The sequence below is a fragment of the Canis lupus genome, chromosome 9 (assembly GCF_011100685.1).
Source record: "Canis lupus familiaris isolate Mischka breed German Shepherd chromosome 9, alternate assembly UU_Cfam_GSD_1.0, whole genome shotgun sequence".
Classification (NCBI taxonomy): domain Eukaryota; kingdom Metazoa; phylum Chordata; class Mammalia; order Carnivora; family Canidae; genus Canis; species Canis lupus.
Window position 1 is genome coordinate 46,454,512 of NC_049230.1, and position 25,249 is coordinate 46,479,760.

Below are 25,249 nucleotides of genomic sequence, written 5' to 3' on the forward strand. Positions count from 1 at the left end.
ACTCACAACCATGAGATCAAGAGTCACATGCTCTACCAACTGAGCCAGCCAAGCACCCCAAAGAACATGTGGCTCTTGATCTCAGGGGTTGTGAGCTTGAGACCCACACTGGATGTAGAGATTACTTCAATATAATAATAATAAAATAAAATGTCCTGAAATTATCCCGGGGTATATGTAAAAATAGTAAAAAGTAAAAAAGCAAGGGGGAGAAAAGTCTATGTGGAACGCTATCTAAGAAGGGTTGTTTCATATTTTTTAAAGATTTTGGTGGGGGGGGGGGGCACCTGGATGGGTCACTTGGTTAAACATCCAACCTCTTGATTTCAGCTCAGGTCATGACCTCAGGGTTGTGGGATAGAGCCCCATGTCAGGCTCCACACCCAGCAGGGCGGAGACTGCTTTAAGATTCTCTCCAGGATGCCTGGGTGGCTCAGCCTGAGTGACTCAGTGGTTGGAAGTCTGCCTTCGGCTTGGGGCATGATCCTGGGGTTCCAGGGTCGAGTTCCGCATTAGGCTCCCTGCAAGGAGCCTGCCTCTCCCTCTCCCTGTGTGTCTCTGCCTCTCTCTCTCTGTGTCTCTCATGAATGAATGAATGAATAAATAAAAGATTCTCTCTCCCTCTGCCCTTCCCCACTAAATAAATACATAAAAAGATTTTTTTTACGTAATCGCCACACCCATCATAGGGCTCAAACTCATGACCCCAAGATCAAGAGTCACATGCTCTTCCAACTGAGCCATCTAGTCATGGTGGTTTGAACCCTACATGTATATATCCTATGTTAAAATGCCTGTGCATACACACTAAGAATAAATTATAATGAACCATGTAGCAGTGAGGGATTAGGATGTTTCAAAGAGACAAGAGAACCTAGATTACTGACTATACCTCTTTTGAGATTTGACTTTGAAACCATGTATCTTTCACAACTACAAAATTAAATAGCTCACAAAAAGAAATCCCTAAGAAATGAAACAAATGAACCTAACTGTGTATGGATTTAGCAGCCTAAACCCACAAAGAAACATTCCAAATGACTTTAAAATTCATCACAAGACAGCCCTCAAGGACCTAAGAAATGTAAAAATGACAAAATAGTTATTTTCACATATCATTCTGTTGATGGTAACATTAATTTTGAGACTGCTGTGGTGAGTCATGGGTCAACACAAATTAATAATTATGTAAGCATGGTTGAGGACTAGCCTGACTTTGTAGAGCCCCCTGTTTCCTCATCTAGAAAGTAAGGATACTACTATTTCACTTGATTGTTGCCAGGTTTAAGTAAAATGACACAATGTGTGTGATGCATTCAAGTAACAAGAATGACCATCTCCAGTGTTTCAAATCTATTGGGCCTATTAATGTCCTGTTCACAATGTTACACACCTTAGTACAAATCTTACACCATTCTTTTTAACATTTAAAGAAAACTTACTGAGCACCAGTCAGACACTGACCACTCCTCCATCAAGTCAGCTCTGACTTGCTCAGCCAGAACTGCTTTCATACTGGGAACTCCTTTACTCCCAACCATTCATTTCAGCACTTACTCAGATATAATTCTGTAGCAATGCTTTGTGTGTGTTTCCCTCCCATAAAACTTGCCATTGTAAAGACAAAATGGTGTCTTCTTTCTTTGGTATTATCACAATGAAGATCACACTTCATAAGATAACTAGGAAGAGAGTCCTTCTGGAAGGACTGGCCAGAGCCTGGCTCTGGTTGCATCTGTTTTATAGACTGGTATAGTACTGGTTTTCAAACCATTTAACAGCAGAATCCGTTCAAGAAATAAAATCAATATATAATATCAATGCAAGCAGATCATCTCTGGTTAAAATGAGAACAAGGCCTGAAGTACTAACCTGATTATCTGCCCCCAGTTGTCATCCCCCTGTGGCACCCTACACCGAATCTCTATCTAGAACCAGTGTGAAAGCTATGCAGTAGTAACCACATCACTGCCAGGAGACCCCAGCTCTGCTAACAAGGTTACCTGATTAATTTGACCCCTTCCCTCCATCTGCTTTTCAAAAGCCCTCTAAGGGCAGCCCGGGTGGCTCAGAGGTTTAGTGCCACCTTCGGCCCGGGGTATGATCCTGGAGACCCGGGATCGAGTCCCACGTCAGGCTCCCTGCATGGAGCCTGCTTCTCCCTCTGCCTGTGTCTCTGCCTCTCTCTCTCACTCTTTCTGTCTCTCATGAATAAATAAATAAAATCTTAAAAAAAAAAAAAAAAAAAAAAAGGCCCTCTAAGTTTACTCCCTAGACAGAAAGTCTCCAGACTTAAAAGGAATGTCTTGAACACAGGAGATAATTTTTTTAAAACCAGACTTCTAGGGTAATGCTCGTACCAAGAGTGCACAACTTACTGGGACCACACTATTTTTCCTTCTTATTTAAACAAGTGTTAAATTTCTGAAAGCAAAGCAAAGCTAACACCCTGGGCAATTAGAGGAGAAGCTGGGACAAAGAGGCATTCTAAGCGGCTTGTTAAATCTGTAAAGAACAGTCTTCACAATATGCTTCCTTATATTCATCATCAGTCAGGAATGATTGTACAAAAATTCTATCAACACTAGGACTCATCTTTTTGTTGCTAAAATAAATCCAGACAAGAGCAATGGACTTAGTATAGGCACCTGAATCAAAATTTTTTTAGCATTCAGCACTAGCAGAAACAGAGTCAGTGGGCCTGAGATAAGTGAAAACAGAAGTTGCCATAGTAACTTGCACATTTACCCTAAAAAAGCTGGAGTGGGGGTGGGGTGGGGAAGTAGGTCAATATTTCTACCTAGCTAGCTCTAGTCCTTGGCTTCCCCGCATTGCAAGCAGCATGCTTCTACCTCCCCATCCCTAACAGCAGCAGCAAGAGGGGAGAAAGTCAGGTGAGCATTTCAAAACGCAAGGGGTGGGGAAGAGGTCCAGGTGAAGGGAAGGAGAATCAAGAGGATAGCCCACTGAAAACCTCACTAGTGCCCTGGGACTACCCTTGGGAAAGCAGCTGCTGATCAAAGGAACCAGTGCTAAGAAACTGTTGCTGGGCTACTGCAAATCAGAAATTGCCATTTTCCCTGTAGCAGTTTAAGTGCACATAATGGAACACTTGGGAAGGCATTATTAACAGCTTTGGATTGAGGGTATCGGTGAGGAGGGAGGTACTCTCTCTGGCAAGGGAGAAACCTACAGCAATCTCCAAGAGGCATTCTTTGATGGCTGAAACTATGAACAGGGCTCAAGGATGGCCTAATGACAGGGAGGGAGAAGGCTCCTTCTCAAAATAAGCTGATTTTGCTAACACACCGCCCTTTGTTATTTTGATCTGAAACAGCTACTAATCCAAAGGGCAAAGGTTGACTCTGGGCTCTGAGATGGCAAGGAAAGTGCCAGAGCCCATTATAAGCTCTTCCACCTGCCAACAAATGTGGGAAGCAGGTTAAACAGAAAGCATGTGCCAATAGGCACAGTTCCACTTTCCTGCCAATGTTAGCATCTGCAGAGGGATAACCCAGTATCTACACAGGGATAACCCAGGACAGTACTAATGGTTTTAACAATTTGGGGTGAAAGCCCCAATTTTTTAGAAAATGACAGAAAGGGTAATCCTACGGGGAGGTTAAAAAAAAAAAAAAAAAAAAAGAAAGAAAAAAGAAAAAAACAGGGATCCCTGGGTGGCTCAGCGGTTTGGCGCCTGCCTTTGGCCCAGGGCGCTATCCTGGAGACCTGGGATCGAGTCCCGCGTCGGGCTCCTGGCATGGAGCCTGCTTCTCCCTCCTCCTGTGTCTCTGCCTCTCTCTCTCTCTCTCTAGGTCTATCATAAGTAAATAAATAAATAAATATATATATATATAAAAAGCAAAAAAACAAAAAACCAGCACCATCTTTTTAAACAGTGAACATTTCAGACACTAACCTCTAGTTTCCCCATTGCATTGTACAGAGGTGGATATGGGCTTCCACCGGGTAGATCATTCAAACTTGACTGGGAGACTTATTTCCACCTAGCAGCACACCCAGCGGAATACGAGAAGGACAGGCTCAGTTTTAAAGCTGAGCTCATGTATTCTAGAGCCATCTGCAAATTGTCCCTTTGTAGTTCTGCACATGTCTCTAATCCTCTGCCCTATGAGAGAAGGGGAAGAGGCTCATAGACACAGCAACATTTAAGATGACTTGAAAGAGGGATCCCTGGGTGGCGCAGCGGTTTGGCGCCGGCCTTTGGCCCAGGGCGCCATTCTGGAGACCCGGGATCGAATCCCACATCGGGTTCCCGGTGCATGGAGCCTGCTTCTCCCTCTGCCTATGTCTCTGCCTCTCTCTCTCTGTGTGTGTGTGTGTGACTATCATAAATAAATAAAAATTAAAAAAAAAAAAAAAAAAGATGACTTGAAAGACCAAGTGCAACTAAGACTTTGGGAGAGGAGCTCCCAAAACAAGCATATTATATGGCCAGGGGATGAGGAGTACCTGAAGGACCAGATACTAGGCCTCCACAAATACCATGGGAATAGGGAGTACAGTTCCGAGCACTGTGTGCATAACCTAAAGATGGTAAGCCCCAGGTAACAAGGTCAATCACTTTTGTGAAGGAACTGTGAGAACAAACAGATGCTGTTCCATTGCCACCTCTTAGTACAGCCCAGAAAAATTATTCAGTCTAACCAGTTCAGAAGTATTTTTCCTTTACATACAATAGCACAGAATACAAAGAGAAGTTTGTGGAACAAATTATTTTTTAAAACATCCTATTTCAGGGGGGCTCAGTGGTTGAATGTTTGCTTTCCACTCAGGGCATGATCCCAAAGTTCTGGGATTGAGTCCCACATCAGGCTCCCTGTGGGGTAGCCTGCTTCTCCCTCTGCCTGTGTCTCTGCCTCTTTCTCTGTGTGTCTCTCATGAATTAAAAAAAAAAAAAAAAAATCTTAAAAAAAAATCTTTAAAATACATACATACATACATACATCCTATCCCAGAAAATGTTCGAGCTTAAGCATATGCAATGTGGAGAGACTAAGAAAAAGACCTATCACCCAGCTTCAAAACTGACCAATATTCTAGTGGTAATTTTAAAGCTAAGAGAGAACTTTCACTGGAATTATCCTTAAATGTTATATATCAAAAGCCTGCAACCCAAAAATAGCACTTTCTATATTCACCAGTAACTCCAGGAGACAGCTAGTCTATGAAAGTATCAATAGTAAAGGAAAATAAAGGCTTCAATTTCAGTTCTTAAGGAATATCCAACAGAATAATTATACCTGCAAGGTGTTTCTACAGGTTATATTACCTGAATTTTTAATTCATTTATATTTGCTGAATAAAAATCATTGTGTTGCACAACCCCACAAAGAAAGGCTCCAAGGCCACCACAGTCAGCCTTCTAGGACTGTGTCTGGTTTCACAACCACTTCCCATTCTGACCTAAGCATTGAGGCAAACTTCAGGAAAACCAAAGTAGTAAAGATTTTTCATTTCTAACCTAGTAAAACCCACTATGCGCTGGCATTTGAAGAAACTAAATCAAAGTCTCTACTTACTGGTACTGTAACATCATCATAAAAACTCCAAGCTAAAGCCCATCTCATTGTCCGACCTTGACAGAATTCAGTGTAGGTGACTTTAGGAACCTGAAACCAACAAACACGTCATCTCATCAAACTAAAGTCGTTCTATCAATATGCTTTGGGTTGCTGCCTCAAGTTAATTATGTCCTGGTTTTTCTTTTTATCAGTTAACAAACACTACTGTCCTGAAACAGTTATGCATGGCTATCTAATAATCAATGAATAAATTACCTCTCAACAAAGTTGTGGGTTTTCTCCTCTCATAAAACAATAGAGAGAATTTAGAGTTCTGGCTTGAAGGTCCAAATATTCAAAACACCCCAATTAACACAGCTCTTCAAAAAACCACTGGTAAGTGATTAAAATGGTTTTGGTTTTTTTCTTTCCTTTTTTTATGGAAAGAGAGCCAATAATGCCTGGCAATCTCCCTTCTGTCAGATTTTGGGGGGAGGAGGGGGGAGGGGCCTACTTTGTGGCTGTTGGAATTTTAACAAAGAAAAGGTGTGATAGGGAAAACAGGATGAGTACAATATCAGAGAGAAACCAGAAATCAGAAACTTGGTTTCTGCCACTGACCACACATCTGACCCCCTTCTCTGAAAAATCACCTGGCTCATGCTGACTTATGCCCAAATCCCATAAACTGGGAGAGGAGGCAGGGGGCAGTATTAATTTGCCACCTGCTTTTCAAAAGAGAAGCAGGGGCTGAACTCATGTGAACTGCACCATAAAGGGAAACACAGCTGACTGAATATCATTCTAGTTGTAGGCGATCTTTGGTAACTAGATCTGCGACCCAGAATAAGCCCCTTAACTTATATAGCCTTCAGTTTCTGCAATTAAAAAGGAGTCAAATGTGGGGTCAGTGGTAGGTAAAACCAGGTTTTTTTAATTTCTGGTATATCTCTAACATTTATTCATTTGTTTCCCCCCATCTTTTCTCTATTATAATTGTCAAAGAAGGCCTTTTAAAAATAATTTATACAAAGCTTCTTTTACAAAATTAAAAAATAAACAAAAATAAAACAAAAAAAAATACATTTAGAGTTTTAAAGTATAAAGGAAAATTCCATACTCTATCATTAAAAGTAGATATACCAGAATAGTAATGACAAAGCCTTACCCCTTGTATGCGAAGTTCTTCCTTTAGAGGAGCCAGGCTGCATTTTTTCCCCAGCATACAGCTATACCACCTAGGGGGAAAAAAACATCAGAGAAGTAAAACACTGTTTATGTGGTTACATTTTTTTAATTAAGCATTTCTCATGTGAACAAAATGAAAGCAATAGTAAACAATTTTGAGTTAAGTCACAAGTGACAATAACAAAAATTGTACATAACGTATTTAGACAAAGAGCAAACCTAGCAAAGGAAAACAAGGGCCCCTGGGTAGCTCGGTCAGTTAAGAAATTGCCTTCAGCTCAGGTCATGATCCCTGACCTGACCATGAGCGCTGGGCTCCCCTGCCTAGTGGAGAGTCTAGTTCTCCCTCTCCCTCTGACCCTAATCCTCATACTCCTGCATACATGCATCCTTTCTCTCAAATAAAATCTTAAAATATAATGTTCTATGTTCAATTGAACTTCAATTAAAAAAGTATAAACAGCCCCCTATACCATCTTAACAGAGATTGTAAAATCTGGAATGGATCTATACTTTGAGATGGCCTCATATGCAAATGATTTCAGGATATGTATTAGTGTTTCAAAAAAACATGAAATCAATCTCTTCTATAGTAAACATATATCTAGAAGAGGGAATGGGGAGAAGATGGAGTAAACTGCTTTAAAGGTAAATAGAATTTAGCCTATGAAAGATTAACTATCATGCTTTCTATCATAAGCAACTAGAAAACTTGACGAAATATGTGTAATAATTGTTTTTTAGACATTGGACAACTGCAGTGAAGAGCTATAATCTCAGAGAGAGAAACAAACAAAGTTAGCCCTGTAACTGACAGAACTTGCTGCCTAAAGAAAATTTCCAAGCAGCAATACAGGGAAAGGAAACTCAAACAGAGCCCCATGATCCTGAACTGGTGAGAGATTACATTTCAAAGGCCCAGGCAGTAAAGATTTGAAGAGCAAAACACAAGAGAGGAAGGACATGCACAGAGAGAGAATTCTGAGCATCTGCAGAAGAGTTACTTGGAATATTTTGCAGAATAAGGATTTGCACATGTGAGATGGAACTCCATGCAGCTAAAATTCCCAGAGGAGTGCCTGGGTGGCTCAGTCAATTAAGCATCGACTTGGGTCATGATCTCAGGGTCCTGGGACCAACCCATGCATTGGGCTCCTTGCTCAGTGGGGAGTCTGCTTGAGGATTCTCTCTCCCTCTCCCCTCTGCATTCCCTCTCAAATAAATCTTAAAAAAAAAAAAAAAAAAAAAGAATTCCCAGAAAGTAATAAGCTTACTGATTCCTGGAGTCCAGACAGCTAGATTAGTTTGCAGTTCTACTGGCCAGAGCAGAAAGCACCTTGTTAATAAAAGGGGCATCTATCTAGTGGAGTCCTAGAAAGACACTGCTTTGTAATAGGTCTAGAGGCTACTCTATATTTACCCTAATGAAGCTTAAAAGCAAAACTCAAAAGGATCCAAGTGACTTAAGTAAGCATCAGAATCTAACATTCTTTAAAGGAACATGATGAAATGCAGCACTCCAAAAATAAGATTTTCAATGTCTAACATCTAATAAAAAATGACCAGATATTAAAAGCAGCAGCAAAATTACTTGCAAGCAAGATAAAAAAGAAAAAATATATATCATGAAAAACAAATCAGGAGGGGTGCCTGGGTGGCTCAGTTGGTTAAGCATCTGCCTTTAGCTCAGGTCATGATCCCAGCATCCTAGGATGGAGCCCTGTATTGGGCTCCCTACTCAGCATCTCCCTCTCTTCTTTGCTGTTCCCCCTGCTTGTGCTCTCTGGCTCGCTCACTCTCTCCCCCTCTCTCTGTCAAATAAAATAAATACGTCTTTAAAAAACAAAAACAAACAAAAAAAATCAAGAAACAAGAGGTGATGAAATTTGCAGATGATAACATTAGAACAGCTCTTAGAAATACGTTCTATGACTAAACATGGACATGGGGAGGAGGGAAGATATAAAAACCAACCAAATGGAACTTCTAGACATGAAAATTATGATATCTAGGGCAGCCCTGGTGGCACAGCAGTTTAGCACCGCCTGCAGCCCAGGGTTTGATCCTGGGGACCCTGGATGGAGTCCACGTCAGGCTCCCTGCATGGAGCCTGCTTCTCCCTCTGCCTGTGCCTCTGCCCCTCTCTCTCTCTCTGTGTGTGTCTCTATGAATAAATAAATAAAATCTTTAAAAAAAAAAAAAGAAAATTATGATATCTAAAATGAAAGCTTCACTGGATGGGACTAACAACATATTAGACTCTGCAAAAGAAAGACACAGCAATAGAAACTATCCAAAATAAAGCACAGGAGGGAAAAAAGACTTAAAACAAAACAAAACAAAACAAAACATAGAGCACGTGTGACCTGTAGGACAATATCAAGCAGCAGACATTAAGTGGTGTTTCAGAAAAGGGGTATAATCATAATTAACTAGACTACAAAACAGTAACAAGTGAATCATATTTTCTCAAACATTTAAATCTTATATAAAATGTTAAAAGTATGATGACATTCCCAACACTGGGAATGATGTCCACTCTCCACTTCTAATCAAAGTCATACTGGAGATTATAGTCAATCCGATCAAGTGATAAAATGCAGACAGACTAAAAAGAAAGAAAATTGTTTTTCTTAACAGAAGACATGACCATCCATGTAGAAAATTATTTGAAATCTAGGGAAAAGTCACTAGAATAAATGAATTCAGCAAGGTCACAGGATAAAAGCTCAATATAAAATCAACTATATTTCCTTAAAGTAGTAATACATAACTAGAAATTAAAATTTAAAAATTTAATTTACAGTAACATCAAAATACATGAAATATTTAGGAATAAAATGAACAATATGTGCAAGAAAACCATCAAACACTACTAAAAGAATCCTAAGATCTAAAGAAATGAAAAGCTATACCATGTTGGGATGGAAGATTTAACATTGTTAAGCTATCAAATCAATTCTCTCCAATTTGATCTATAAAAATCAATAAAATTCCAGTAGGCTTTTTCATAGAAATTGATAAACTGATCCTAAAATTTATATAGAAATGAAAGATTTCGAATAGCTAACCACTGAGCCACTCAGGTGCCCCGGAATTTGAGACTTACTAATAATAATTGCGGACTTTATTGATATCAATTATTAATGACCTTATGCACATAAAATGATATATTTATTATGAGTAAATAAGTAAAATCTTAAAAAAAATGAAGAGATGGAGCTAGCATCAGAACCACACATGACAAGAATGCTGGAGTTATCAGACTAGGAATTTTTTTTTATTATTGATGAGAGACACAGAGAAAGAGGCAGAGACATGGGCAGAGGGAGAAGTAGGATCCCTGCGGGGAACCTGATGCAGGACTCAATCCCAGGACCCCAGGGATCACGACCTGAGCCAAAGGCAGACGTTCAACCACTGAGCCACCCAGGGGCCCCTTAGACCAGGAATTTAAAACCTCTATGATCAAGGTGCTAAGGGCTCAGGGCACCTAGGTGGCTCAGCTGGATGGAGTTCCAAGCCAGGCTCCCTGCTCCAAGAGAAGATTGCTTCTCCCTCTGCCTCTCTCTCTCATGAATAAATAAAATCTTAAAAAAAAAAAACAAAGAAAGAAAGATGCTAAGGGCTCTAATGGATACAGTAAACAGCATACAAGAACAGATGGGCAACGTAAGCAGAGATAGAAATTCTAAAAAAGAACCAAAAAGAAATGCTAGAGATCAAAAACACTGTAATGCCTTTGATGGGCTCATCAGTAGACTGGACAAAGCTGACGAAAGAATCTTGGAGTCTGAGGACATCTCAACAAAAACTGCCAAAAGTGAAAAGCAAAGAGAAAAAAAGCACTGGAAAACAACAAAAAACCAGAATACAATATCCAACAACTGTGTGACAACTACAAAAGGTGTAAAATATGTGTGACTGGAATTCCAGAAGGAAGACAGAAGACACAGAAAAAATAATGACTAAGAATTTCCCCAAATTAATGTCAGACACCAAACCACAGACTCAGGAAGCTAAGCAATCACTGAACAGGCAAAATGCCAAAAAGATTACACCTAAGGCATATGACTTTCAACATACAGAAAATCAAAGATAAAAAATACTGAAAGAGACCAGAGGGGAAAAGCTATATTCTTTATAGAGGAACAAAGGAAAGAATTACATCAAACTTTTCTTAAGAAACCAGCAAGCAAGAGTAGCAGAGTGAAATGTTTAAAATGTTGAGAGGGGGGAAAAAAATCCACCAACCTCGAATTCTGTACCCGGCAAAACTGTCCTTCAAAAGTGAAGGTGAAACAAGACTTCCCAGACATAGAGATATTGAGGGAATTTGCTGCGAATTTCTCTAGAATTTCTAGAGAACTTCTCTTAACATTTACAAGACCTTACAAAGAAGGAAAATGATATAGGTCAGAAACTCATCTATATTTAAAAAATGAAGAACACGGGATCCCTGGGTGGCTCAATGGTTTGGTGCCTGCCTTCTGCCCAGGGCGTGATCCTGGAGTCCCGGGATTGAGTACCACAACGAGCTCCCTGCATGGAGCTTGCTTCTCCCTCTGCCTGTGTCTCTGCCTGTGTGTGTGTGTGTGTGTGTGGGGGGGGGGGTCCTCTCATGAATAAATAAATAAAATCTTAAATAAATAAAAAATAATAAATAAATAAAATAAAATAAATAAATAAATAATGAAGAACAAGGGAGAAGAAATAAGTGAAGGTTAAAAATGCAAAAAAATCAAAACTTTTGAAATTCTTAATTGATCTAACAGGTTAACAGTTTGTTAAAAATAACAATATACAGCAATGTATTTGATTATGTATGCTTATGAATATGTATGTATAAATGATAGCAAAGACACAAGAAACATGAGAGGAGAATTTTAATATTTATACCAGTTTTATTAAGATATAACATATACAGTAAAATTATCCAATTTTAAGTATATAATTTAATGAGTTTGACAAATGTGTACATTAACCCCACCACAATCAAGGTATAGTACTTTGACATCACGCGAAAAAGTTCCCTAGTCTTTCCTCCCCTACTGGTCTCTAGTGACCACCAATCATGCTCTTAATAGTTCTGCCCTGTTCCAGATGTTCATATAAATGCAATCACAGAATGTTTTTTTATCTGTCTTTGTAAATACACTGGCAATTTCATACGGTTGCAACTTAATACATTAAATAATATAAATAAAAATATCAGTTTATAGAAATATGAGAAATACTATTATATGGCTATAGAAACAGTATGCACTAACCAATACTCTGTCTTCATTGTTTGTGGATTCAATAACAGGTGACTGTCTCTATTTTTGTTTAGTCAGTCATTTTTCCCTTTGAAAAGACAAAAAAATAATTTTAAACTACTTTAAACAAACCTTGGTAATTTTACTTAGAGCGTATAGTCCATTCCATTTGGTGGTTTTAAAATGTTTGGGACAAGAGCAAAATGCTCCCTTAAGAAGACAGTATATAAACAGAGAAATCACTAACTAGGAATTAAAAGCCTTTGGTACGTTAAGAACAAGATGGAAAAAAAAATAAAGAAATTAAGAGCAAATAGTGCTCACACAGTAACAGCATAAAAAGGGTAACAACCTTTCCTTTAAGATCAGCAGTGCTGGGCAGCCCCGGTGGCTTAGCGGTTTAGTGACGCCTTCAGCCCAGGGCGTGAATCTAGAGACCCAGGATCGAGTCCCATGTGGGGCTCCCTGCATGGAGCCTGCTTCTCCCTCTGCCTGCGTCTCTGCCTCTCTCTCTCTAGCTGTGTCTCTATGAATAAATAAATAAAATCTTAAAAAGATCAGCAGATTAGGTCAGAGTCACCAGAAACTAAGAAATAGCCTGAACAGAGACAAAAGAAAGATATTATACATTTCCTCGGGAGATGAAGGAAAGCAAGGAAAGCATATATATATATATATATATATGTATATACACACACACACATATATAAAGCATTCATTCATTCATTCATTTAAGAGAGAAAGAGATAGAGCACTAGCAGGGGAGAGAGAGAGAAGCAGGCTCCCTGCTGAACAGGGACCCCTCCCCCACACCCCAAACGGAAGGGGAAGCAGAGTCCTGGGATTGTAACCTGAGCCAAAGGCAGATGCTTAACCTACTGAGCCATGCGGGCTCTCCATAAGTCTTGAAACAGTTAAATATGTCATTGGTAGTTAATAGAGGCTTGGGAGAGTTTACATTTCTTTTAACCCTTGCTGTAAGCTGAATACTGTATTGTGAATCTTTTCAAATTTAATCTTATCAATAACTTTTCTGCAACATATATATTTCTTAAAGGAAAAGCAGAAAGAAGTAACAGGGTGTATTAAAATTCTGAATTCACTTCAGAAAATGCCTCCCCATTAAATCCTAGATACTCTTAACAGGTATCCTGTGGCAACTAATCAAAATGCAAGCAGAAAAAAATGAACAAAAGGAAGATCTAGTTACCCAGGAGACTTTGAACCCATTATACTATTTTAATGATGAAAGTAGCACTCTACTCATTACCGCATTTAGCAAGTCCTCTGAGACAGTAGCTTTCAAGAAAAATTATTTTTTTTAAAGACTTTTATTTATTTTGGGCAGCCCAGGTGGCTCAGCGGTTTAGCGCCGCCTTCATCTCAGGATATGATCCTGGAGACCCAGGATCAAGTCCCACGTCAGGCTTCCTGCATGGAGCCTGTTTCTCCCTCTGCCTGTGTCTCTGCCTCTCTCTCTGTGTGTCTCTCATGAATAAATAAAATATTTTAAAAATATTTTTTAAAAAAAGACTTTTATTTATTTATGAAGACAGAGAGAAGCAGAGACACAGGCAGAGGAAGAAGCAGGCTCCATGCAAGGAGGCCGATGTGGGACTCAATCCCGGGACTCCAGGATCACACCCTGAGCCAAAGGCAGACACTCAATCGCTGAGCCACCCAGGCGTCCCACAAAAATTATTTTGAAATAATTTCAAGAATACAGAAGATTAGTACAAATGATTCCAATATACTTTTTTTTTTAAAGATTTTATTTATTTATTCATGAGAAACACACACAGAGAGAGAGAGAGAGAGAGGGGCAGAGACACAGGCAGAGAGAGAAGCAGGCTCCATGCCGAGAGCCTGATGTAGGCCTCGATCCCGGGTCTCCAGGATCACGCCCTGGGCTGAAGGTGGCGCTAAACCGCTGAGCCACCGGGCTGCCCTCCAATATACTCTTCATCCAGATTCATCAATGAACATTTTTCCTCCATTTCCTTGCTCTTTTTTAAAACCATTTGAGAGTTAGCTCCAGACACCATCATGCCCCTTTCACCCTAAATATTTTGGCATTTATATATGTGTGTGTATGTGTGTGTGTGTGTGTGTGTGTAATTTTTTTTGAAGATTTTATTTATTTACTCATAAGAAACACAGAGAGAGAGAAGAGAGGCAGAGACACAGGAGAAACAGGCTCCATGCAGGGAGCCTGACGTGGGACTCGATCCTGGGTCTCCAGGATCATGCCCTAGACTGAAGGCGGCGCTAAACCGCTGAGCCACCCAGGCTGCCCTGGCATTTCTATTTTTAAAATGAGGACATTCTCCTTCATAACCACAGAATGGTTATCAAATTGAGAAAATGTAACACACAGTACTATTTATTATCAGGAATACAGTTCATTTCAAATTTCACCAATTATTCCTATAATGTCCTTCACGGCAATTTTCTCCCCTGATGCATGATCTAATCTAAGATCCTACATTTCATTTACGTGTCAAGTCTCTTTAGTCTCCCTCAATCTGGAACAGTTCCTCATTCAGCCTTTTCTTTTTTTCTTCTTTTCATGACCTTTATATTTCTGAAGAAATACTTTACAAAACCTCTCAAGTTGGTGTGTCTGAAGTTTCCTCAGTTAGATTCCAGTTATACATGCTGGACGTAAAGAGTACAGAGAGCTATTGTGTCCTTCTGGGTGCAGCACATCAGAGGTGATCACCTGTTCGAGGTGGGATTCCCCCAGGCTTCTGTACTATAATGTTACCATATTTCTTTGTGATTATAAGTCATCTGTGGGGAGATATTCTGAAACTATTAACACCCCACCCCTCTTCAAATTTTCTATTGCTGACCTTCAGTGAATCAATTATTACAATAATGATGACAAAATGGTGATTTTTCTAAGTTTTTTTTCCTTCTACATGTATTAGTTGGCATTACACTTTAACAAAGAATTTTTCCTCTATCCCCTCTGCTTATTTTTGCTCATTTTATTTAATGGGTTAAAATTCATTATTGGCATTATTTATTATGAAATCATATTATCCCAGATTTGATTTCAGCTGGCTCCTATATCCTTTTATGTCATTTTTGAGCACTTGCTTATTTTTGTTATTATAAGACATTACAGGCTCTATTTAAACTTGAGCTTACCCAGCACTGAAATCACCCATTTCTCCAAGGGGCCTGGTTCATTTTAGCACGGATTGGTTACTTTACAACACCAAACCTGGGGCACCTGGGTGGTTCAGTTGGTTAAGTCTCCGCCTTCCACACAGGGCATGATCCCAGGGTTCTGGGATTGAGCCCAGCATCAGGCTCCCTGCTCCATGGGGAGCTTGCTTCTCTCTCTCCCTCTGCCTGTTGCTCCCCCTGCTTGTGTTCTCTCTATATCAAGTAAGGAAAATCTTTTTAAATAAAATAAACCATAATTGAAGGAATGGGGTAATACCGTAATACAGGAAATGGGTAACAGGAGAACTTTGGCATGTAGGGGCAATGAGCATAGTCTAAAAACTTCTCTAGTTGTAGAACCTAACATTTTGCTGCCTGTAACGAATTACCAGAATAAACGCCCCTAGGCATGCAACAGAGCAGCCCTAATGTCCACCAAATCTCAAAACTTACCATTTAAACTACCATAAATTACAAATCTACATGGCTAAAAATAAACTTTTATTCTATATTTTTCTTAAAAAGTGGTTTAAATTATTCACACATTTTGTACATGTGTAAAAAACATGGTAATGAGATTCTCTAAGGCAGTAGGACCAAGGCTTTTCACCTTTTGGTATTCCTTCTTATTTTAAAGTTTTTTTTTTTTTTAAGATTTTATTTTTTTGAAAGAGAGCACGTACACACAAGCATGGGGATGGGCAAAGAAAGAAGCAGTCTTCCTGCTGAGCGTGGAGACAGATGCAGGGCTCAATCCTAGGGCGTGGAGACTATGACCTTAGCCAAAGTTAGATGCTTACCAGACTGAGCCACTCAGGCACCCCTTGGTATTCTTTTTTGTAATTGTCTAATGTACTAAAAATACATGCTTTTAACAATTCTCTTCTTTGATCACTTTTTAAAAAATATGTTATTTATTTATTTATAGAGACACACACAGAGAGAGAGGCAGAGACACAGGCAGAGGGAGAAGCAGGCTCCATGCAGGCAGCCTGATGTGGGACTCGATCCCGGGTCTCCAAGATCACACCCCAGGCTGCAGGTGACGCTAAACCACTGAGCCACTGGGGCTGCCCTCTTCTTTGATTACTTAATGTAGAACCAAGAACTACCTACTATAAGGTGGATATGCCATAAAAGTTGATACAACAAGCTCATCATGGCATGAGCCACTGGATTCAACCTTTTCTCCCTAAGACCTTGGAGGAGTCACCAATCAATGAGGCTCTGTCACATCAAACTTGAAAGGGAATTAAACTATGATACCTAAATTAAAGTGATGAAAAGCACATAATCTAATTCACCAGAAAAAATAATAAAGCAGCTTTTCATCCTTCAGGTGGCTTATTCTTCATCTTCCTACTTTAGTAGGAAGAAAAAAATCAAAATACCAGCATCTGGCTCTTGTGGAGCTCACAATTAAGAAATACTCTAAGGTTTATTTATTTATTTAAAGATTTTATTTATTTATTCATGAGAGACATACATAGAGAGAAGCAGAGACACAGGCAGAGGGAGAAGCAAGCTCCATGCAGGAAGCCCGACGTGGGACTTGTTCCCGGGGCTCCAGGATCACACCCTGAGCCAAAGGCAAATGCTCAACTGCTGAGCTACCCAGGCATCCCAAGAAATACTCCTAGGTTTAAACTGAGAAAGTGCTCTCCTACCTGAAAAACAAGCTAGTATACTATCTGTCCCCCAAGACATCTCTACCTACTGTATATGCGTAGTGAGTTAGTACATTGGAGCAGGGGTGCATTTCTTTCTCATGACACCAAAAAAACACTTTCATTGATTTGCAACCCTATGATGGGTCCCATTCAAAGATGAAACCAGCAGTCAAAGATAGTGAGCCATCCACAATAATAGTCTCATTAGACTTATCTGTGGCAGTTCAGTAACAAATAAGAAGTGGTATGTTCTTTATAACAGTAAAAAAAAAGAATAAATATAAAGCCCAATAATAAGGATTACTTAATTATGGATGGTTGTCAAGCTATTTAAAACTACAACTATCCATATACACAGAAATAAAGAAACAAAGGAATGAAAAAAAGTTAAAAACAAAAGCAGGAGACAAAATTGGTATTCATGATTACAACTGTGGGAACGAAAAAAGGGGGGAACTGGTAGGAAATGCACCCAAAATGAGCTAACAGTTGTATCAAAGTGCTGAGATCAATATCAATGTTTTTTCCATTTTCTAATTTTCTGTAAGTGTGATTATTTTAAGAGAGAAAATTATAGGGGCGCCTGGGTGACTAAGTCAGTTGAGTGTCTTAACTTTTTTTTTTTTTTAAGATTTTATTTATTTATTCATGAGAGACCCAGAGAGAGAGAAGCAGAGACAGAGGCAGAGGGAGAAGCAGACTCCATGCAGGGAGCCCGACATGGGACTCAATCCCGGGTCTCCAGGATCACGCCCTGGGCTGCAGGCGGTGCTAAACCGCTCGCTGCACCACGGGGGATGCCCTGCCCAAGTGTCTTAACTCTTGGTTTCGGCTCAGGTTATTTCTTAGGGTTGTGAGACCAAATCCACCTCAGACTCCACGATCAGCATGGAGTCTGCTTGAGAGATTCTCTCTCTCCTTCTGTCCCTCCCCCAACTGGAGGGAAATAAAATAAAAAGAAATAAAATTTTTAAAAAGAGATAAAAATTATAAATAATAATATAAATGTTTAGTTTATGCAACAGTTTATACAATAGTATATATACAATATTTAGATAGCACTTCAGTTTCTATGTACATTCATATGTAATTTCTCTTCATTCTCTGAACAACTGTAGGAGGTATTATCCTAACCTCGTAAACAAACAAACAAAAAAAATGAATTGGCTTATCCTTTTATAAAGGCAAGTCAAAGTTCATAATAAAATAGTCTTTCAGCTGAAGAACTGACAAAAAGCTCAATTATAAAATCTACAATTATTCCCTGCAACTATTACTTAAGTATCCCATAACCATACTGCACCTACTTAAAAAAAAAAAAAAAAAAAAAACAGAAGGGGAAGGGTGCCTGAGTGGCTCAGTTGGTTGGTTAAGTGACAGCCTTTGGCTCAAGTTATGATCCTGGGATCAAGCCCCTTGTCAGACTCCCTGCTCAGCGAGGAGTCTGCTTCTCCCTCTCCCTCAGCATTTGCCCCCCACCCCCTTCCTTGCTCTCACTCTCACATGAATAAAATCTTTAAAAATTTTTAAAAATTAATTAAGAGGGGAGCTCTTTATTAAAATAACATAATACTTATACCTTTCAACACAGTGGACCACAGCATGTAAATCTACCAAATTCCTAGAATAGTTAAGACGATCCTATTTGATAGTCATCATATCGAGTATGTCTTCATTTAATTCTATGACCACCCTATGAGGTGTGATGTTAAATATTATTATCCCATTTTACCAATAAGAAAACAAAATTTAAGTCAAAGAATAACATTCAAAAGGCACAGATTATATTCAATTTATTGCCCATCACCAAATATGTGGATTATATACAAATCCAAGAAGTATCTACCATCTGATAGGGGGTAGGGATTAGAAAAGAAAAAGCAATAAGAGGAAAAATGGTAAAATCTGTATTAAGTTAGAACTTTGCCAGATACAGGGGGATCCCTGGGTGGCTCAGCGGTTTAATGCCTGCCTTTGGTCCAGGGCGTGACCCTGGAGACCTGGGATCAAGTCCCACATCAGGCTCCCTGCATGGAGCCTGCTTCTTCCCTCTGCCTGTGCCTCTCTCTCTGCATGTGTCTCTCATGAATAAACAAATAAAATCTTAAAAAAAAAAAAAAACAAAAACAAAAAACTTTGCCACATACAGAGGTCTTGTTCTTGGAAAATCATAAAATAACTGCCATAAAGGGTATCAGCTACAGACCTAATAACCTGTGACAAGAGTGGAATTCAGACTGAGAGGAATTTGACCAAGTCTGATTTAGAAGCTTTGATGAGTGAGTTTCTGAAAAAGAAAATGCTATGAAGTAAGCTCAAGTCACAGGCACAAAACGTGGAAGGTAAGGATGACAAGCACTTGTAAATATTCATCAACTCTAGAAAGGCTGTCTACTTAAAAGTCTAGGGGCATGCTGGGGCTGCAGACACTACACAGGGCAGTGGAAAGAGTACTAGACCACAATCAGGAGATCTGGATCCCAAGCTTCTAATCTGTAACACTAGAATACTGGATAACTTTACTTCCTAAGAGCCTCCTCCCAGCTGCCAAATTCTTTAAGATACAAAACAACAATGCAGGTGCACTGACATAGGTGAGGTATGAACTATAACAGGGAGATGAGCCACTTGAGTGCCATCACTGAGATCAGTCCAACAAATTTAACTGATTTGACCCCATATTACAGATTTTGCTTAGTTCCTACACTTTCTCAGGAATAAGAAGAAAAAAATTCTAGCGGGATAAGGAGTAGGTGGTAGGGTTAAAATACCTGTTTTTAGTCTCTCATTCAGAGCCTCAAAATAGAGGCACATCTCATTTTATTGTGCCTTCTTTTATCGCACCTCACAGATAATTGGTGTCTTTCTCAAATTGAAGTTTGTCAAAGTTCATAATAAAATAGTCAAGCAACTCTACTGACACCATTTTTCTAATAGCAATTGCTCACTTTGTGTCTCTATGTCACATTTTGGGAATTCTCCCAGTATTTTATTTTATTTTAAAGATTTTGCTTATTTATTCACGAGAATATATATATATATATATATATATATATATATATATATATATAGAGAGAGAGAGAGAGAGAGAGAGAGAGAGAGAGAGAGAGAGAGGGGGGCAGAGACACAGGCAGAGGGAGAAGCAGGCTTCATGCAGGGAGCCCAACATGGGACTTGATCCCAGGTCTCCAGGATCATGCCCTGGACTGAAGGTGGCGCTAAACTGCTGAGCTACCTGGGCTGCCCTCTCCCAGTATTTTAAACTTTTTCATTATTATACTATTTAAGACAATCTGTGATAGTACTATTATAATTACTTTGGAGTGTCACAAATCACACCCATGTAAGACAGTGAACTTGATCAATGAATGCTATGTGTTCTGACTGCTCTACCAACCAGTTGTTCTTCCTTTCCTCCTCATTCCCTGAGACACCACGATATTGAAATTAGGCCAATTAATAACTAACTCTACAACTGCCTCTAAGTGTTCAAGTGAAAAGAGGGTCTACATCATGATCAAGTGAAAAGAGGGTCTACATCACCTGACATTCAAAGCAAGAGATGATTAAGCTTAGTGAGAAAGGCATGTCAAAAGCCATGATAGGCCAAAGGCTAGGGCTCTTGAGACTGTTAGCCAAGTTGCAAATGCAAAGAAAAAGTTCTTGGAGGAAATTAAAAGTGCTACTCTAGTGAACATATGAATGATGAAAGCAAAACAGTTTTACTGCTGATACAGAGAAACTTTTAGTGGTCCAGAGAGAAGATTACACCAGACATAATATTCTCTCTTTTTTTTTTTTAAGATTCTATTTATTTATTCATAGAGACAGAGAAAGAGACAGAGAGAGAGGCAGAGACACAGGCAGAGGGAGAAGCAGGCATCATACAGAGAGCCTGATGTGGGACTCGATCCAGGTTCTCCAGGATCACGCCCTGGGCTTCAGACTGCGCTAAACCACTGCACCACCGGGGCTGCCCCCAGACATAATATTCTCTTAAGCCAAAAGCTACTCCAGAGCTGGGCCCTATTTCTCTTCAATACTATAAAGGTCAAGGAAGGTAAGGAAGCTGCAGAAGAAAAACTAGAAGCTAGTAGAGGTTCATCCATGAGGTTTTACAAAAAGAAGGCATCTTCATAACATAAAAATGCAAGGGGAAGCAGCAAGTGCTGATGCAGAAAGTTGAAGCAAGTTAACCTATCTAGCTAAGATCATTAATGAAGGTAACTTAAAACAACAGATTTTCCACGTAGATGAAATAGTTTTATATTGAAACAATGTGTTATCTAGGGTTTTCATAGCTAGAGAGCTTCAAAGGACAGGTGGATTCTCATTAGGGACCAACACAGCCGATGATTTAAGTTGAAGCTAACGCTCACCGAACATTCAGAAAATCCTAGGGACCTTAAAAATTATGCTAAATTTATTGTTTGAGCTCTATAAATGGAACAAAGCCTGGATGACAGCACAATGTTTGCAAAATAGTTTATTGAATATTTTAAGCCCACTATTGAGGCCTACTGCTCAAAAAAAAAAAAAAAAAAGATTCCTTTCAAAATATTGCTGCTCAATGACAATACACTTCATCACGCAATAGCCCTGATGGATACACACAATGAGATAAATGTTTCCATGCCTGCTAACACAACATCCACTCTACAGTTCGTGGATCAAGGAGTAATTTTGATTTTCAAACCTTATATTTAAGAAATACCTTTCATAAGGCGCTAGCTGCCATAGATAATGATTCCTCTCATGGATTTGGAAAGGATTCACCATTCTAGATGCCACTAAGAACATTTGGGATTCATGGGAAGAGGTCAAAAGAACATTAACTAAAGTTTGGAATCCTGCATGAATGTCTTTTGGGGATTTAAGACTTTAGTGGAGGAAGTAACCATAGATGTGATGGAAATAGCAAGAAAACCAGATTTAGAACTTCAAGACGTGACTCAATTGCTGCAATCTCATGATTAAACTTGAAAGGATGAGGAGATGCTTCTTGTGGATGAGCAAAGAAAATGGTTTCTTTTTTTTTTTTTTAATTTTTATTTATTTATGATATTCACAGAGAGAGAAAGAGAGAGAGGCAGAGACATAGGCAGAGGGAGAAGCAGGCTCCATGCACCAGGAGCCCGATGTGGGATTCGATCCCGGGTCTCCAGGATCGCGCCCTGGGCCAAAGGCAGGCGCCAAACCGCTGCGCCACCCAGGGATCCCAGAAAATGGTTTCTTGACCTACAGTCTGTTCCTGGTGAAGATGCAATGAAGACTGTTGAAATAACAACAAAGGATTTAGGACAAATTGATGCAGCAATCTTCACTGTTGTCTTATTTAAGGAAACTGCCACAGCTCTTCCCGAGTGGCCTGAGGTAACCTCCGGAAATGGTTCACTACTCACTGGGCCCAGAAAACCTACAAAATCATGCAAGTCAAGAGGTTCAAATCTTCGTATTCACTTTAAGAACATGCGTGAAACTGCCCAGGCCATCAAGGGTATGCATATCCGAAAAGCCACCAAGTATCTGAAAGATGTCACTTTGTAGAAGCAGTGTGTGCCATTCCGTCGCTACAATGGTGGAGTTGGTAGGTGTGTGCAGGCCAAACAGGGGCTGTACACAGGGTTGGTGGCCCGGGAAGAGTGCTGAATTTTTACTCCACATGCTTAAAAATGCAGAGAGTGATGCTGAACTTAAGGGTTTAGATGTAGATTCTCTGGTCATTGAGCATATCCAGGTGAACAAAGCCCCCAAGATGCAACATAGAACCTACAAGGCTCATGGCTGGATTAACCCATACATGAGCTCTCCCTGCCACATTGGGAGATGTGATGATTCTTACTGAAAAAGAGCAGATTGTTCCTAAACTAGAAGAGGAGGTTGCACAGAAGAAGAAGATATCCCAGAAGAAACTGAAGAAACAAAAACTTATGGCCCGGGAGTAAATTCTGCATAGAATAAATGCAAATAAAAAAAAAAGAAACTGCCACAGCCACTCCAACCTTCAGTCACCACCAGTGAGCAGCCATCATCACTAAGACAAGATCCCACCACCAGCAGAGAGCTTATAACTCATTGAAAGCTCAGATGACAGCATTTTTGTAGCAACAAAGTATTTTTTTAAAAGATTTTATTTATTTATTCATAGACACAGAGAGAGAGAGAGAGAAGAGAGAGAGAGAGAGGCAGAGACACAGGCAGAGGGAGAAGCAGGCTCCACGCAGGGAGCCCGATGTGGGACTCGATCCCGGGTCTCCAGGATCACACCCCAGGCTGCAGGCGGCGCCAAACCGCTGCGCCACCGCCAAACTGCTGCGCCACCGGGGCTGCCCGCAACAAAGTATTTTTATTTACCTTTCTTAAAGATTTATTTATTTATTCATGAGACACAGAGAGAGAGAGGCAGAGACATAGGCAGAGGGAGAAGCAGACTTGCTCTGGGGAGCCCGATGAGGAACTCGATCTCAGGACCCCGGGAGCACTATCTGAGCCAAAGGCAGACACACTCAACCACTGAGCCACCCAGGCACCTCATAATAAAGTATTTTTAAATTAAGGTATGTACATTTTTTAAAAAGATTACTTATTTATTAATGAGAGACACAGAAAGAGAAAGAGAGGCAGAGACACAGGCAGAGGGAGAAGCAGGCTCCATGCAGGGAGCCTGACATGGGACTCGATCCCGGGTCTCCAGGATCAGGTCCCAGGTTGAAGGCGGTGCTAAACCGCTGAGCCACCCGGGCCGCCTTGTACATTTTTTAAAAAAGATATAATGCTATCTGTTCGTGCATATACCATATGCACTGGGAAACCAAACAATCTGATCTGTTTTTCTTGTTTTTAAAGATTTTATTTATTCATTTGAGACAGAAGGATAGAGACAGAGAGAGACAGACAGATAGACAGAGAGCACATGAGCAGGGGGAGAGGAAGGAGCAGGAGAAGCAGACTCCTCACTGAGCAGGGAGCCTGATATTGAGCTCGATTCCAGGACCCAGAGATCACGACCTGAGCCAAAGGCAGACAACCAATGAGTTGCCCAGGTGCCCCAATTCATTTGATTTGTTTCATACTGCAATATTCACATCATTGCTGTGGTCTAGAACCAAACCATTACCTCCAAAGGCACATTTGTATACAGTTTTCACAGCACCTAAAATTTGAAGAGTTGCATAACGCCTGGGTGGCTCAGCAGTTTCAGCATCTGCCTTTGGCTCAAGGCATGATCCCGCGATCCTGGGATCGAGTCCCACATCAGGCTCCCTGAATGGAGCCTGCTTCTCCCTCTGCCTACGTTTCTGTCTCTCTCTCTCTCTCTGTCTCTCATGAATAAATAAATAAAATCTTAAAAAAAAATAAAATAAAATTTGAGGAGTTGCATAGTGATATTAACAATGTCAACTATAAAAATATGCAGGAGAACATGAACTGGTACTTTGTACAAATGAAAGTCAACATAGAACAATGTGAAGTTGTAAATAATATGAGAAATACTGCTTTATTATCTTTTTAATAAAAATTAATTCATTTCTTTTCCCCTTTTGAGTATCCCTCTCAATCTGCCTGAGTCCTACTACAGCAGACAAGACTGCTGAACCCTATTTTTAAATGTATCATGGACAACGCTTTCCATCTATAATACCGAGGTTAAAATGGTCAACTCTCCAGGGATATGATGGGCTCTAGCAATTTATTCTTCCTAGCAAACACATACCTTTCATTCAATTTGGAGGCTGCCACTGAGCCAGATATAGGCAGACCTGGAACATATCGATCAATTTCTCTCCCCTAGAATGGTGTTCCTTCAAAATATATTTTTGTAGTTCGGGGTGTGCCTGGGTGGCTTAGTCAGTTAAGCATCTGACTCTTGATTTTGGCTCAGGTCATAATCTCAGAATTATGGTATCAAGCTCCGCATCAAGGATTCTCGCTGGTAATGGAGCCTGCTTAAGAATGTCTCTCGCAAAAAAAAAAAAAAAAGAATCTCTCTCTCTGGGGTGCCTGGGGGAGCGCTATTGGTTAAGCATCTGCCTTTGGCTCAGGTCATGATCCCAGAGCCCTAGGATCGAGTCCCAAGTCGAAGCAGGGAGCCTGCTTCTCCTTCTGCCTGCCATTCCCCCTGCTTGTGCTCATTCTCTCCCTCTGTCAATAATAAATATTTTTTAAAAAGATTCTCTCCCCCTCTCCCTCTGTCCTATACCCCTTCCCTAAAAAAATAAAACATACTTTTGTAGTTCAAATGAGATTTCAGAAATAACAGAAATTTACTGATTGAAAAAATTTACTAATTTACCAATTGAAAAAAAAAAAAAAAAACCTGAAAACAACCTTCCCCATTTTCCTGGTTGGCTCCAGTTCCCTCAAAAGCCAACAGTACGGGATCCCTGGGTGGCTCAGCGGTTTAGCGCCTACCTTCGATCAAGTCCCACAT

General features: G+C 40.0%; 1 protein-coding gene across 2 annotated transcripts in view; it reads right to left on the reverse strand.

Annotated features, from left to right (window-relative positions):
• Positions 1–25,249, reverse strand: part of METTL16 (methyltransferase like 16) — a 77,386-nt gene that overhangs the window by 14,853 nt on the left and 37,284 nt on the right. For both annotated transcript variants that reach the window (XM_038548527.1, XM_038548528.1), the window contains exons 7-8: positions 6,694–6,763; positions 5,544–5,633 (exon numbers count right to left, since the gene is read on the reverse strand). In XM_038548527.1, coding sequence (XP_038404455.1) covers positions 5,544–5,633; positions 6,694–6,763 — 160 coding nt within the window. The remainder of the gene's footprint in view (positions 1–5,543; positions 5,634–6,693; positions 6,764–25,249) is intronic.